The sequence below is a fragment of the Carassius auratus genome, chromosome 50, assembly GCF_003368295.1.
Source record: "Carassius auratus strain Wakin chromosome 50, ASM336829v1, whole genome shotgun sequence".
In the NCBI taxonomy this organism is placed as follows: domain Eukaryota; kingdom Metazoa; phylum Chordata; class Actinopteri; order Cypriniformes; family Cyprinidae; genus Carassius; species Carassius auratus.
The window spans coordinates 1,298,707-1,314,933 of NC_039292.1; the positions used below are offsets into that span (position 1 = coordinate 1,298,707).

General features: G+C 38.7%; 1 protein-coding gene and 2 long non-coding RNA genes across 9 annotated transcripts in view; 1 reads left to right on the forward strand and 2 right to left on the reverse strand.

The window, feature by feature from the left end:
* Positions 1 to 2,650: 2,650 nt before the first annotated feature.
* LOC113066422 (uncharacterized) lies at positions 2,651 to 6,534 on the reverse strand. Its single transcript, XR_003279155.1, has 3 exons — positions 6,475 to 6,534; positions 6,292 to 6,361; positions 2,651 to 3,137 (listed from the first exon to the last, which is right to left on the reverse strand). It is a non-coding gene; the product is annotated as an uncharacterized LOC113066422 (long non-coding RNA).
* Positions 6,535 to 6,921: 387 nt separating this feature from the next.
* Positions 6,922 to 8,180, reverse strand: LOC113066424 (uncharacterized). Its single transcript, XR_003279156.1, has 3 exons — positions 7,941 to 8,180; positions 7,361 to 7,646; positions 6,922 to 6,963 (listed from the first exon to the last, which is right to left on the reverse strand). It is a non-coding gene; the product is annotated as an uncharacterized LOC113066424 (long non-coding RNA).
* A 6,754-nt stretch (positions 8,181 to 14,934) lies between these two features.
* Positions 14,935 to 16,227, forward strand: part of LOC113066589 (neogenin-like) — a 1,074,835-nt gene continuing 1,073,542 nt past the window's right edge. For 4 of the 7 annotated variants that reach the window (XR_003279195.1, XM_026238505.1, XM_026238499.1 and 1 more), the window contains exon 1: positions 14,935 to 15,488. Coding sequence is in view for 6 of the 7 variants with exons in the window: in XM_026238505.1 (XP_026094290.1) it covers positions 15,416 to 15,488 (73 nt within the window). In the remaining variant the exon portion in view is untranslated. The remainder of the gene's footprint in view (positions 15,489 to 16,227) is intronic. The other 3 variants (XM_026238502.1, XM_026238504.1, XM_026238506.1) reach the window with 1 other exon arrangement.

The following is a 16,227-nucleotide window of genomic DNA, read 5'->3' on the forward strand; positions in this document are numbered from 1 at the left end:
ATACAGTTGGAAACATTTCTAGAATAATAAAAAGAACAAATACAGATGGAAACACTTTCAAGCTACAGTAACAAACACAGGTGAAAACACTGTAGAATGACTACTGTAGGGTCGCAGGAGTGTACTGAGTCTGTGAACAGACACAAGTAGTGTAAAATTAAGCAGTAAGCCCCCGAAAGCCAAGGTTCACAGTGAATTTATAACAGTTAAGGGGCTTTGTTATAAATTCACTGTAAACCACAGCTTCACGGAGCTTATTGCTTTCATAAAATGGTTATTCCATAAACGTAGTAAGGTTTCACAAAATAAAACAGAGCAAATAAAGTGTAATGATTTTAATAAAAACAGTATTCTTCCACCAAACAATGTAGTTCCTCAGAAACAGCTGTGGTTGTCACAAAGTGGTTACCGAGCAACACACAGAAGTAAACAAAGGTGTGTGTTACTTTGTACACTCTTAGAAAAAAGTGTTCATAGGGGTTCTATATAGAACCATAGGGTTCTTTACTCAACTCCAAAGAACCTTTTATGCTAAAAAAGATCTGCTGATGACATGCTGATTTTTGGAGAAAAACTAAAAATGGCACTCTTCGTGTGATATTGATTAACTACATAAAATGATATAAATATATTCATTTTCTAACCCCCATATCTTGATTTTTGTGATCATTCACACACATTCATAAATGCATTTGAATACACCGAATAATGCAGTGAAGGAATGCACTCAAAATGCACACACGCCACACGCACTAGTATGACTTCATCATGTAACTTTACATTAGCCTAGATGCTGCACTTTTTAGGCACGATTTGTTTAGTTTTTGAATATACCTGATACTGTTAAAAGGCACATCATTAAAACAAAAAATACCAGTTCACATATCACACCTAAACACGCGTGGAAAACGTAATTAGAACTAGCTACTAAATTAGTTAAAAACGCCTTGAACTCTCAAACTGACTCAAATGATTCACGCTCCGAACTCCCGAACTGATTCAAATGGTTTGCGATCCCCAAACTGACACAAATGATTCGCGAACCCTCTTTGAACTCCCAAACTGACACAAATGATTCGCGATCCCGCTCCGAACTCCCGAACTGACTCAAATGATTTGCGATCCCCAAACTGACACAAATGATTCGCGATCCCGCTCTGAACTCGCGAAATGATTCAAATGATTTGCGATCCCCAAACTGACACAAATGATTCGCGAACCCTCTTTGAACTCCCAAACTGACACAAATGATTCGCGATCCCGCTCCGAACTCCCGAACTGACTCAAATGATTTGCGATCCTGCTCCGAACTCCCGAACTGACTCAAATGATTTGCGATCCCCAAACTGACACAAATGATTCGCGAACCGGCTCCGAACTCCCGAACTGATTCAAATGGTTTGCGATCCCCAAACTGACAAATGATTCGCGATCCCGCTCCGAATTCCCGAACTGACTCAAATGATTTGCGATCCCCAAACTGACACAAATGATTCGCGCACCCTCTTTGAACTCCCGAACTGATTCAAATGGTTTGCGATCCCCAAACTGACACAAATGATTCGCGCACCCTCTTTGAACTCCCGAACTGACTCGAATGGTTTGCGATCCCCAAACTGACAAATGATTCGCGATCCCGCTCCGAATTCCCGAACTGACTCAAATGATTTGCGATCCCCAAACTGACACAAATGATTCGCGCACCCTCTTTGAACTCCCGAACTGATTCAAATGGTTTGCGATCCCCAAACTGACACAAATGATTCGCGCACCCTCTTTGAACTCCCGAACTGACTCGAATGGTTTGCGATCCCCAAACTGACACAAATGATTGGCGATCCCGCTCCGAACTCCCGAACTGAGTCAAATGATTTGCGATCCCCAAACTGACACATACGTTGTGCCGATGTCGAGCCGATCTACAAAATTCCATCGACACGATATCGATCAGGGAGCGTTTGCTAATAGGGAAGATGTTGTTGCTGCGACGTCGGCCTCTGATCGGAAATGCTCTCCGGCTGATGTTGGGAGGTTCACCGGCGTTTTGTACATCATTACTGATCACCCGCGGCTCCCGCCTCTGGTTTATAATAAAACCACACACCACTCTCAAGAACAGATGCAACTTTATTAATATTTTCATTTATTTCATATTACATCTACAAATACATTAACATTTACCAGATGCTTTGATCAAAAGTGGATAATTCGGGATTATTTCTAGTCGTTTGAAAATTAACCGTGATTTTACTATAGCTTTTGCAGTAAAACCATAGTAAAAACAAAAATAACCATTCCTACAGTACTTGCATGGTTAAATGTTGTATGAGTATAGCACTTTTGTCACAATACTTATTTCAAAGTAGGTTTACAGGAAATGCATGTTTCAAGGTTACAGTTTAAAAAGCCAGAGGTGACTGAGACTCACCGGGGAAGACCATCTAGTTCATAATAAAAAGTCATGTGTTCAGTGCTGTCAGCATCACAGGCTAACTTTATACCAAAAACTTTTTAAAAAGAGTTGCATAAACAAAAAATAAAACCAGGCAAACAATAATTAAGTAATTAAAATGTTTTAAATTGCATGATAAAAATTCTAAAATATTGTCTGATAAAATCTTACTAAACAAGTCTCTAGTTTTGTGTTTAGTTAACATAAACATTGTCTTTCAACATTTTTAAAGGGTAAGTAAAAAAAAATTCATTCGTAAAAGAACATTTGTAAAAGAACAATGTTTATTCTTTCTCCAAGATACCGTTTATTTGCCACAAAACTGATGCAAAACAGCATGTTTTCATTTAGATACTGCATTGTGTCATTTCGTCAAAACTCGTCATTTCATTTTGCATCATCCTGCAGAGTGCTGCTTACAAATAAAAGGGGACATGTAGGTCCACGTAACTCAGAGAGTAAATACTGTTCATTTACAGATATAAGAGACGTAGCAATAAAGCAGGTTGAAAATCATCAGATTTACTCTTATAGGCAAAATAAGGATAATATTTGTTTTGTGTGTTCATGTACAGTCGCCGTCGTCTGTAGTCTTTGTGAGCGTTGGTGTCATCTGAAGTCTTCACAAGTGAGTTTGGATTCAGTCTGGAGCTGGTGTAACTCTAGAAACCTTGGGATGGGCATCCTGAGATGGAAACAGGAAATAAAAAGAAAAGAAAGTTTAGCATAGCTGCTGCTGTTCATATTATTTCAGACAAAAGATTATTTATTTAATCTCATATAACTGGAGTGCATGGTTATTAGATGTGTTGTGTGAATACTTAACTATGTATTTTAATCTAATTTAAACTAAAAAAGTGTGCCGGAGCCCCAAATACTATTAGGAATGCTATTTCAAAGTAAAATACCACAAAGTTCTACTTCCTTTAGTGGACTTTGATAAACCTCACTACAGGCCAAGCACCACAGCTGCTGCTGCCCACATTTGTGAATATTTTGCTATATATATCTGATTTGATCACAAGTAGGTTTAATAAACGCACATCACAAAACTTTACGCAGGTGCTCAATCACATGATACACTTCACCAATCAATAAACACAAATCAACACACTGCCACTAATGCTCTCAAAAATCAGTTTATTGATGAAGTGTTTCGTGTGATCCGTGTAAATGTATTATTTGTGGAACAGGCTTCTCTTTAGAATGGAACACACATGCCACAGTACCATTTCAGTAGCTGGAACATCATATTTGTAATTAATACGACCGTTAAAAGTTTGGGGTCAGTTAGATTTAATACATCTTTGAGAGAAGTCTCTTCTGCTAAACAAGGCTGCCTTTATTTGATCAAAAGGAAGTAAAAAACAGTAATATTGTGAAATATTACAATTTAACACAACAGTTTTCTATGTGAGTATATTGTGAAATGAAATGTATTTCTGTGATCTAAGATAATTTTAATAACTCCAGTCTTCAGCGTCACATGATCAAAGTCAAGTCACTTTCATTGTCACCTCACCACAGCACATGTGCCTTGGTGAGTGAAATTCTTTTGAGCTTGCTCCAGAAATTGCAGAAACAATTAACATATAACCACACAGACTTCAACTGGTGAAAATGTGGCTGATTTTGACCACCGCGGTAGTCATGGACCAACAACTGCCGGTGGAGCGGTGTTTATAAAAAAAATTATATATAATCGCCGGTGCGCACTTCATTTAAGTGCATATACTTTCATATCAAACTGCGAAATGAACTATGTGCAAGCAGTGTCGTGGTCAGTTAATTCATGGAATTACCAAAAAAGGTGATTAAAAGCTGACTTAAACTGTGCATGCATGTAATATATTTTATATATATTATATACAGGATATATTTATATGTATGCACGTCTAGAAATCAGCCCAGCACTGTCTCACTCATCTAACGCCCCCTATTTAACTCGTCTGTCGCGACGCTGTTGTGTTGCGTCCGGTTTTCTTTTCCGCCACCAAGCGAGCTCAGTAACTCCTCATCTGCACGCGCTCTCTTTGAAATAGGAATCGTTGCCATATTTCTTGTTACCATCTTTTATTTATCGCTGTCTCGTTTGTATTTGGCCAGTTTGGAGAAAGCCTCACCAAACCTGACCAGCCAGCGTTTGCGATCACGAGAACTTGTGCAAACGCTGACGGATGACATGAATGCAGATGACTCCAGATCGATGAGATGGTATTTGCTTTGCCAACAAGATCCATCGCCCAACATTAAATTAATTTGCTGAATGCATAAACTGTATTTTCCTGCGCTCAAATCTGCCAATCTAAAGGAAACGCTGTGTTTGAGGTAATTTGTTAATTACCATAGACTCAGAATTTGCAACTATTACAGTTACTACACATATATTGAAAATCTTTGTATTATGCTTGCTATAGAGTGTGTGACGTCACGTGCACTACCACCGGTGGCAGTAGACAACCGCCACAGCCCTGGCAGCCCGTCAGGATGCTCTCTATAGTGTATGTGTAGGATGTTCATTCCAAACTTCCTCAGCCATCTCGGGAAGATGAAGCGTTGATGTGCCTTCTTCAGCACTGCGTGAGTGTGTGTAGACCAGGTGAGATCCTCACTGATGTTAATGCAGAGGAACTTAAAGCTGCTTACCCACTCCACAGGTGTCTTGTCGATGGTGATGGGTGTTTGTTCTCTGCTCTGTCTCCTGAAATCCACCACCAGCTCTTGGTCTTGTCGATGTCGAGTGAGAGGTGGTTCTCCTGACACCATTTGGTCAGGGTGCTCACCTCTTCTCTGTAGGCTGTCTCATCGTTGTTGGTGATCAGGCCTATCACCGTTGTGTCATCAGTGAATTTGACGATGACGTTGGAGCTGTGTGTGGCTGTACAGTCATGTGTGTACAGGGAGTACAGGAGCGGGCTGAGGACACAGCCCTGAGGAGCACCAGTGTTCAGGGTTAGCGGGGATGAAGTATTGATGGCCACTCTGACCACCTGACTTCTGCTTGTCCGGAAGAGATCTGTTAAGTTCCAGAGTCTGGAGCTTCGCAACAAGTGTGGCAGGCAGTGTGGTGTTAAATGCTGAGCTGTAGTCCACAAACAGCATTCTCACATAGGTGTTGTTAATTTTTCCAGGTGGGAGAGAGCAGTGTAGGGTGAAAGCAACAGCATCGTCTGTAGAACAGTTGCTTCGATATTCAAATTGTGGCGGGTCCAATGAGGCAGGCAGCACAGAGCAGATGTAATCTCTGACGAGTTTCTCAAAACACTTACTGAAGATGGGTGTGAGAGCAATGGGCCTCCAGTCATTTAAGAATGTGATTTTTGTTTCTCTTTGGAATGGGCACAATGGTAGATTTTTTAAAGCACGAGGGAACCACAGACAGACAGACATTCTGATTTGCTGCTCAATAAACATTTTTAATTATTATCAATGTCTTATCAATTATCAAAAGTTAAAACAAACATTTCTGTTTTAAATAAACACTTTACTGTTTTAAAACTTTATTCATCAAAGAATCCTGAAAAAATGAAGCAACACAGTTGTTTTCAACACTGATAATAATCAGAAATGTTTCTTCAGAAGCAAATCAGATTGATTTCTGAAGGATAACTCGACACTGAAGACTGGAGTAATGATGCTGAAAATACAGCTTTACCATCACAGGAATAAATTACTTCTCTAAATATATTCAAATAGAAAACAGTCTTTTAAAGTCTAGTAAATTGTATTCATTTCATACATTAAACTGTGATTGCCATAAAAGACTTTCACAAACATAAAAAAAACCCATACCAACCCAAACTTATGAAACAGTTGTGTGTGTTCAAGATTGTACTTACTAGTCCTGCGGTGTATAGCATCTTGGAGATGTTGTCTGACAGCAGCGGTGGGCCGACAGGGGCAGCAGGGCTATAAAAAACAAAATTGTGTGAAATTTTTTTTACTGATTATTTAGTTATCATTTTCATTTGTGTAATGTCCACAAATTGACAAAAGAGAATAACTGAGAAAGGAAGACCTACCTGTACAGGTATCTAACAGTTGTTTACTGAAGGCCCTGACTGAAACCCCACGGTACTCACTGTCTGACAGCAGGTTCACTCAGACTCTGATCGTCATCACTGAAGAGTCCAGGAACAAAACAAGCCATCTGACACAGAGACAACAATATTTACTCTGCAGTTCCAGGTTCATTAGAAGGAAACAAGCTAGAGTAGAGGTAAAAGACAGAATAATATATAACAACAATAATAACATATGTAATATACAAATTCTACTACTAATAATATAATCTTAAAATAACAGAATTTATATTTTTAATTTTAGGTTGAGTGTGACTTACGTTTTGATGTCACGGACTTCTTAAAATTGGTGAAATATATTCTGAAAAAGGCATATTAATGTATTTCATGAGCTTCTTCAGGTCACCTGTATTTCTAAGTCAGTATCTCCCTTCAGAAATGTTGAAATCTTGGAGCTTCACTTCTGTTCTGTAGTTTCTTTCTGTCCTCCTGAAATCACAGAACAATTTGTATTAATATCGGTTTATCATGAAATATCAAAACTCATGTGAACTTGATTTCAGCCGATTACACTCTCGGTGTGACGTCATCGATTCAGTAAATTAGCCTTTTCCAATACAACAGTGACAAATCACCAGCAAAACATTCACAGAGCCATCAAAATATCACATACAGAAACGAAGATTTGATTGAAATGCCCAGAATTTAATCAACAAGAGCTCGATCTATAGTTATCCTACCTGAAAACTGCTAAGATGCTAACGGACTTTTTCAAAGACACTAAAACATTTTGATAAAATAAATTTAATTGAAACATGTCAATAACAAGATACCTGTCAGGAACGTTTGTATATAATAGTTGTGTGATTTTAGCGACTAAACATACCTAAAACAGTGTAAACCGCAACGAAAGATGGAGATTACTGCTTGCCAGTAACGGTTTTTGTGTTGACGCCCTGTTTCCATGGCAACTCTGCTCCCCGCTCGCGCAGGACTCAACGCACACACAGCATTTACACAAACAAACATCTAGAGTTAGAGTTAAAACATTACATTTATAATGTACAGTCTCATTTAATAATCCCTCAATGATGAATTTAAAACTCATTTTGTAGCTCAGAAAGCAACAGCAACAATAGCTCACTGTATAGAGACGGATTCTTTCTGGTAGCCTGTAAAAGAGTGAAAAACACGGTCGGTGAAAAAAGCAGTCAGGACTTCTCTTTAATAATCCGCTTTTACATTTTCCCTCCGAGAAACTGCTGGAAACGCATTAAGGCGTTAACATTAATTAAAAAAACATGTCTAAACAAGTTAACGGTAACATTATTTGAAAATGAGCCAGTCTCTTCAGCTGCCCATAGACTGTATTAAAACACACCGCATGCTACCTGTTCAGTGTCACAGAATTAACAAAGTAGTATTTTTTTTTGTCTAATTGAGCTGAAGTGAAATCGTAACGTTACCTGAAAGCCACAGATGTCGCTGAGATGAGTCTCTTATCTCTCTCTGGGTGGCTAAAATAAAAGAGATGAATAACTGGGCACGCGCACACAGAAGCGCGGCATCGGACCTTGGTTGTGAACCAACTCAGGGCCGACGATTGATGAGCTGGAGAACAGAGCACTGACCGAATTATATCGGCCTCCGCCTGGCCGATGTTGCCGACCTTTCGATATCGGCCAGACGTACATGTGCTGTCTTGGAAATGATTCACACTCCCCAAACGGACACAAATGATTCGCGAACCCGCTTTGAACTCTCCAACTGACACAAATGATTCGCGAACCCGCTATGAACTTCCGAACTGACTCAAATGATTTGCGAATCCCAAACTGACACAAATGATTCGCGATCCTGCTCCGAACTCCCGAACTGATGCAAATGATTTGCGATCCCCAAACTACCACAAATGATTCCTGAACCCTCTTTGAACTCCCGAACTGATTCAAATGATTTGCGATCCCCAAACTGACACAATGATTCGCGATACCGCTCCGAACTCCCGAACTGATTCAAATGATTCGCAAACTGATTCAAATGATTTGCGATCCCTTAACTGACACAAATGATTCGCGATCCCGCTCTGAACTCCTGAGCTGACTCAAATGATTTGCGATCCCCAAACTGACACAAATGAGTCGCGAACCCTCTTTGAACTCCCGAACTGATTCAAATGATTTGCGATCCCCAAACTGACACAATGATTCGCGATCCCGCTCCGAAGTCCCGAACTGACACAAATGATTCGCGAACTGATTCAAATGATTTGCTATCCCCAAACTGACACAAATGATTCGCGATCCCGCTCTGAACTCCCGAACTGACACAAATGATTCGCAAACTGATTCAAATGATTTGCGATCCCTAAACTGACACAAATGATTCGCGAACCCGCTATGAACTCCCGAACTGACACAAATGATTCGCGATCCCGCTCTGAACTCCCGAACTGATTCAAATGATTTGCGATCCCCAAACCGACACAGATGATTCGCGAACCCGCTATGAACTCCCGAACTGACACAAATGATTCGCGAACTGATTCAAATGATTTGCGATCCCTAAACTGACACAAATGATTCGCAATCCCGCTCTGAACTCCCGAACTGACACAAATGATTCGCGAACTGATTCAAATGATTTGCGATCCCCAAACTGACACAAATGATTCGCGAACCCGCTATGAACTCCCGAACTGACACAAATGATTCGCGATCCCCAAACTGACACAAATGATTCGCGATCCCCAAACTGACACAAATGATTCGCGATTCCTAGACAGATTTCAAATGGAAATACGTTTAAAGTAATATTCCACCCAAAATGAGCATTATCTCTTAATCTTCTGTCATTCCCAACTTGCATTGACTTCTTTTGTGTAACTCAAAAGAGATCTTTTTAAAGAATCTTCAGCTCAGCTTCTTTCTAACTACTGTATGTCTGACAAGCCCTAGGATAGAGAACATCACGAAACCTCAATAAAAGTATAAAAGACTGCAAAGTTATAAAAATGGAATTAATATTAAATAAAATATAAAAATATATAATAATTAAAATACAGCATGTATATTTGTGATAACTGAATGCTACTCACAAGGACTGCATAAAGAAGAAGTATTCTAAAAGTTGCAAGTCAAAGGATTTACAGAAACTGTCTGATATCATCAGTTTATTCAGATAAATGTATGTGTGCTAGAATCACACTTTGTGTACAAATACCTATGAATAATAATGTGACTGGGCTGGTTATATGAAGCATACTGCTTGATTGTTTATGCATATACCTTATGTGCAAAATGGGCATTATAATTATTTCTAAATGAAAATAGTGGACTGAAAACAGTTTTTTTTTAATCGTATTTGAATTTATATAAGGAGATAAGCTTGTATGTGCGCGCAATCAAAATTTAAAAGTCAATTTTCTAATTCAGCAGCAAGTCACACATCTCACCTTCAGCACTTTTCAACATTTCTCAGTCCTTTCAAGAGCCCAAATTTTATATTATCTCCCTTTTTATTGTCCATTTGACACCTCAGAAACGTTTCGGCCTGCACTTAGCTAAATTTACCCTCGTCGAGTCGTTCTGCAGACATAATGGACCTCAGACTGACTGGCACAGGTCATGAAAAGAACTGAAAGTGTCTACTGACCCGCCATTAGGAGCTTTTCAGAGAATCTCAGTGAATAAGGAGCGAGCTCACCAAATGATGAGTGCATTTAATGGCTTTAACCCTTTTATGCCTTTCTGAATGGGCTCTGTTAGATTTATATTTAATGAAGGTTAATGGTTAGTTATGGCTATTAAAGGTTGTACTGCCTGTAGAGCAGAAGAATTGTAGAATTAGTCAGTGGAATTGTTTTTTTATGATGTGTCTAACTGCTTTTCAGTAACATGCTACATGCTACTTGCCAGAGTTTTTTATAGAGTAGCTACTGTCATCTAATATGTCACTTGAAGCTAAATGCAGACGTCTAAATGACAGACAACCTGCAATCAAGCAATGATTAGGCTTCTTTTAAAACATACATTACATAACAGTCTAATGTAGTTCATAGCGGACATAGTGCTAGCTTTACAGTTACAGCATGAACTAGCCAACTATTTAAACATTTACCTATTTTATCTAGCAATTTTGATTTGGATAGGCTCCGCCCACAAAAAACAAACTCATCACTGTTTGAAAATTGCAGAAATTGGTCCATTCAGTGCTTTTTCTTCTTAAAGTTTCCTGTTAGTGCTAATGAAGTCATGCTGTGCAACAGTCTAGCACATGTGAATTTGAACTCACTAATTTGCAGCTATTGACATCTAAAGAGCCAATTATGATGTTTACAATCTAATAAGTGTGCGTTGTGATCTCTGTGTCCCACAAATTGATAAGCCTAGCCAGTTGAGCACAGTAAAATGTGTTTATTTTTCCAAATTAGCATATTTATTTGGAACACGCTCACTGAAAAGATCCAAATCTGATTTCAAGTGTATAGATTTGACCAAGCTAAAGCTCTTTTTTTAGATTAAAGATTTAAGATTATAGATTTATAGTAAAATTAATAATTCTTGATAATGCTTTCAAGCAGTTTGGAAAACATAATTAGAAAGGCTGAGTTACTAACAGCTAGATTGTATGTGAATGAGTATTTTTCACTTTGGTTCCCTTGAAAAAACCCTTTGGCTTTTGGATTATTGCAGAAAAAAAGCTCTGTGCCCAAAAAAAGTTTTAGAAGCTTATATGTTTCATCATGATGTTCATATATATATATATATGACAGATTTGGAGAAATGTAGCATTGCATCACTTGCTCACCAATGGATGTGAATGGGTGCCGTCAGAATGAGAGTCCAAACAGCTGATAAAAAACATGACAATAATCCACAGTCCATCAGTTAACATCTAGAGAAGTGAAAAGCTGCTTGCTTGTAAGAAAGTCATTTATTAGTTTTTAATAGCATTTTGGATAAATCATGCACAATGTGGTCAGGAGTGTGTATTAAGAGAGTAAACAGAGCCATACTGAATCCATGCTGACTTCAAACATATTTTTAAGCTGGTTTGACCTCAATACAACAGCTTCCTGTCTTTGAAATCATTTGTGTGTTACAGCCCTCAAACCAGCTTGAAAAAGATGAACATTTTCGTGGATTACCTGCAACCATATGTGAGCCAGAAATATTCAAACAGAAAGCAATTGTTTTAAATGATAATAATATTTCACAATATAACTGTTTTTACTGTATTTTTTATCAAATGCATGCAGCCTTAGTGAGCATAAATTACTCAGCAGTGACACAAAGATGAAATAAAGACCAATTTGCTGCAGTGCATTGCAAGTTGCTTTGAATAAATGTGTCTGCACTGAACAACATGGATTTGTTAAACCTTTTTAGGATGAGAACATTTGGGAAACAATCCAATCACTTTGGGTGACAACTGTCCTACATGCAGCGAGGTGTTGCCTCTGTGTGTCCTCTGGGTCATTTTGATTGACAGCCCCAGTGTCCCGCCTCTGTTTCTCTGCCCCCATGGCTAAATTTTCCAGGAACATGACCGTAGGGTGGAGACACTCTGTTTCTGTGACGGGAGAACTGCTGACTGTACCGTGCCAAATTCACACTCTGTATAATTAATGAAAGGAGACAGCAGACATTGCAAATTTAATAATCTCCTTCACGTTATTTAATTTAGTCCCTAATTTAATAGAGAAAAGACAGACGCTGTCTCCCTGCACCTCTCATTCCACATTTAATGACTGATTGAAGCTGAGTGTCATACACACAATACACACAAACTATGAACTTATAGATCACATGTGTGTGTGGGAGATCTTGAATCAAACAGCTTGATCTGTCACCAAGTAATAGGTTTTGCTGGTCTTACCCTGATCACATTAAATCTAATGATGTTTTCTTACCGTGCAGTAATCCCAGATAATCCTAGCAGTTTGGTCAGAGTGGGATTTATTCCCGTCAGAGGAGAGAGAGAGGGCAGGAAATCGAAAAACGAGGTTTGCAATGGCATTCTCATAGTTTTACTGTTTGTATTCAGGGTGAATGCATGCAATATGTGCATTGAATGCTGTATACCCACAATGCAATGCACTAGACGTCAGACGACTAAAAGTTAAGACACTTTCATTGGATGATTAAAAAAACTAAAATAATATTTTTTTTTACTATACTATATTATGCGAAGTGCAGCAATACATTAGTATTCTACCCCAAATATTGCCTTCTTCTTCCATTGCTGCTTTGGTTCTCTTAATGTAAACATCATCCTGTGCAGAGTCTGTCTTCAGTGACATCTCTTTCAGCTCTGACAGCAAATAAACTCGTTCTCCATCTGTCAGATTTCTGGAGACATTTAAACACTGCATTAGCAAGCTGTTTCTTCTTCCTAGTCTGCAAATTGAAGGAGGTTCAGTGTCATTTTAAGGGCTTTAAAGGACCTCAGGCATTACTCCGAATCAAAGGTGACATACTTAGCTTTCTCTGTCAGTCTCAGGAAGGCTGGCTCAAGTTTCTTCAATGATCTTATAACTCACCCGAAAATGAAAATTTGCTGAAACTGTACTCACCCTCAAGCCATCCAAGATGTAGATGAGCTTGTTTCTTCATCAGATTTGGAGAAATGCAACATTTCATCACTTGCTCACCAATGGATGTGAATGGGTGCCGTCAGAATGAGCGTCCAAACAGCTGCTAAAAACATCACAGTAATCCACTCCAGTCCATCAGTTTATAACTTGTGAAGCAAAAACTGTTTTTGTAAAAAACAAATCCATCACTAAGACATTTTTTACTTCAAACGATTCCACTATCCATAATATGGTATTCTCCAGTGTAAGTCACCTCATCTGAATAAGGAGAGAAATATGCTCAGATCAAACAATAGTTACAAGCAAAAACAGTCCTCAACAAATATCACTGGATTTTGATGTGAGAGGATGTGTTATTATGGTTTATGGATTTGTAATTCTTCCAGAAGCGACGGCACCCATTCACTGCAGAGGAGCCATTGGTGAGCAAGTGATGTAAAATGCTAAATTTCTCCAAATCTTATGCAGAAGCAAACTCCATCGACAATTTTGGATGGTCTGCTAGTGAATACATTTCCATCAATCTTTCATTTTCAGGTGAACTATTACTTTAATTTTGTAGTTTGTAGTTATAATCTTTTTTGCACTTCAAGCGTATTCAGTGTGTGTGACTCATACACAGGTATCCCTCTGTTCCTAGTGAGCAAACACATCATATGAGCCATTCACCCACAGTGAAGACAAGCACAGCTCCACAGTAATCACATGGGAGTATGTAGACCTCGTCACAGTGTACCAAGGATGTAGTATTGCACATTGACACATTTCAACATTTAATTATACATAAATATAGTAAATTGATGAAGTCTGTTTGACAAAAATGGTGATCTGACACTCATTGAGGATTCACTACATGGTGAATGTCACATTTTATGAGAAGTCATCTAAAGACATTACTGCACACTTTGTTTTATTGCTGCCTGTCTAACATCCGGGGAAAACTGGTCAAGGTGGATTACATTAGTTTGACCTCAGGTGCAATTCTGCATGTAAACCAGTAGATGGCGTTAAAAGAAGCTAATCATGTACACAGCATTCACTTCCACCAGCCTCTTACCAAGAACTTTTGTTATATATATATATATATATACACATTATTTTTCTTCTTTTAATTGAAAAATAGAGTGATTCAGTAAGTTTGCAACCTACTTCAGCATGGGTTCCCACAGGAATTTGCCATGTTTTTTTTGTTTGTTTTGAGTAGTGTTTTTGATTTATGGGTAAAATCTGATCTGGGACAATACTTTCACGTTTTGTTCAACATCAGGCCTACATTTCAAAGTTGGAAAAGTTCACTTCCAGTTCCAGAAGGAAAATTCATTTACTCACCCTCCACTTGTTCCAAACCTGTATGAGTTTCTGTTGAACACAAAAGAAGCTGTTACGAAAAATGTTGGTATACGAAAAGTTGATGTGCGCCAAAATGTTGGTATACGAAAAGTTGATGTGCGCCATTGACTTTCACGTTATTATTTTTTTGTTCGGTTATCAACATTTTTCTAAATATATTATATTGTGTTCAACAGAAGAAAGAAACTCAAGACAGATTTGGAACAAGTGCAGGGTGAGAAAATCAAGACAGAATTTTCATTTTTGAAGTGAGCTACTTCTTTAAGAATTAAAATAAGCATTGCAACTGGTTAATCAAGTTTGTGGAAGTAATTCATTCAGAGGCTTATGCTTTTAAGCTTCACAGTAATGATTTAAAAATGTCTCTAATTTACTGAATATATATATATATATATATATATATATATATATATATATATATATATATATATATATATATATATATATATATATATTCTTAATTAGCAGTCATCTCAACACACCGGGATCCAGATGTGCGCACGCGCATTACGCACCAAACGCCGTGATTTTTGACTTTCCCGGGCCAAAAAAATCCGGGATCCCGTGGGAGTCCACGCCTGCTTTTTCACGCACCAGTGCCCACTACAAGGCTCCACGCCGTGTGTTTCCGCTGGAGATTCCACTGCGGCTCCGTTAAATCTGCTGAACGCGTTTTCTCCGCGCCGGTGGGTCTCGAGCGCATTTGCAGCCGCTGGCTTTGTGCGTCGGCTGTGGATTGACTTGATGCATCCTTTAAAAGCTCCCTTCGGGTTTTTAAGTTCAAGAAAGCACCGGGACCCTTTGCCGTATCGCCTTGGACTCTTACAGGATAATTAAATGTTAATTTTCGGCACCGGCGGAGCGCGAGATCTTGCAGGTTGCGGACGATGCCCAGCGTCTTTTTATAAAACACCTTGCGAAAACAACTTCACCTAAGGAACCCAGTGGATAACCCCTCGAGATTATTTGCTGTATCTGTGAACTCGGAAAGTGATGGCAGACCCCCCACGGCTGCTCGTGTGTCTCGCGAGTCTCGTCTCTCTCCGGTTCTGCGCGGCGGATCAAGGCAAGTTCCGTCTCTCGCTTTCTTTATTCGGTTCCGAGCGAATCACCAAATCCAGTGACAGCCTTCAGCATTCGACAGAGATATCATTCTCTATCATTTGATGTATAATTCAGTGTGTTTAGTTTTTTTGGGCTTATATTTGGGTTTGTAAAAGCTGGAAGGTTTAAATTATGCAATGATTTTGTTTATTTAATTAGTGATAATTAGGTTGTAATTCCCGGTTTCTTTGAATGACATGTGTTTTGTAAATTCAACAAAACTCTTTCACCTGTTTGGTTTAGTTTTGAATGATTTAGATTTGACACAGTTTAGCAGGAGCATCACTTATGGACTTGATTTGTTCACACATCAGGTGTGCATGCTTTTTTAATTGAACACTATTATTACAAAGGCACTAAATGCTGCTATTCACGTGCATTGAAAATTTGTTTGAAATCCACGTGATGCACATATTGATTTCCATTTAGGACACATTTCAATGATACTTAAGATTTTATTTTATCAGTCTGCTCAAGTACAGCAGACGGTCTTGTGTTCTTGTGTTGACACTGATGCATCTTTAAAGGTTTATCAGATGAAAACCAGTTTGCCATCTCTCATGCCTCTTTGAGAATGGCATGGGCTGATCACAATTGTCACGCTGTCTGTGGTCTTGAAAGCAAGCTTTGGTTTCTCCCATTAGCTGTTTATCAGCTTGAGTCTTCACCTTCTGGCTGATTGATGCTATGTGCATTTACAG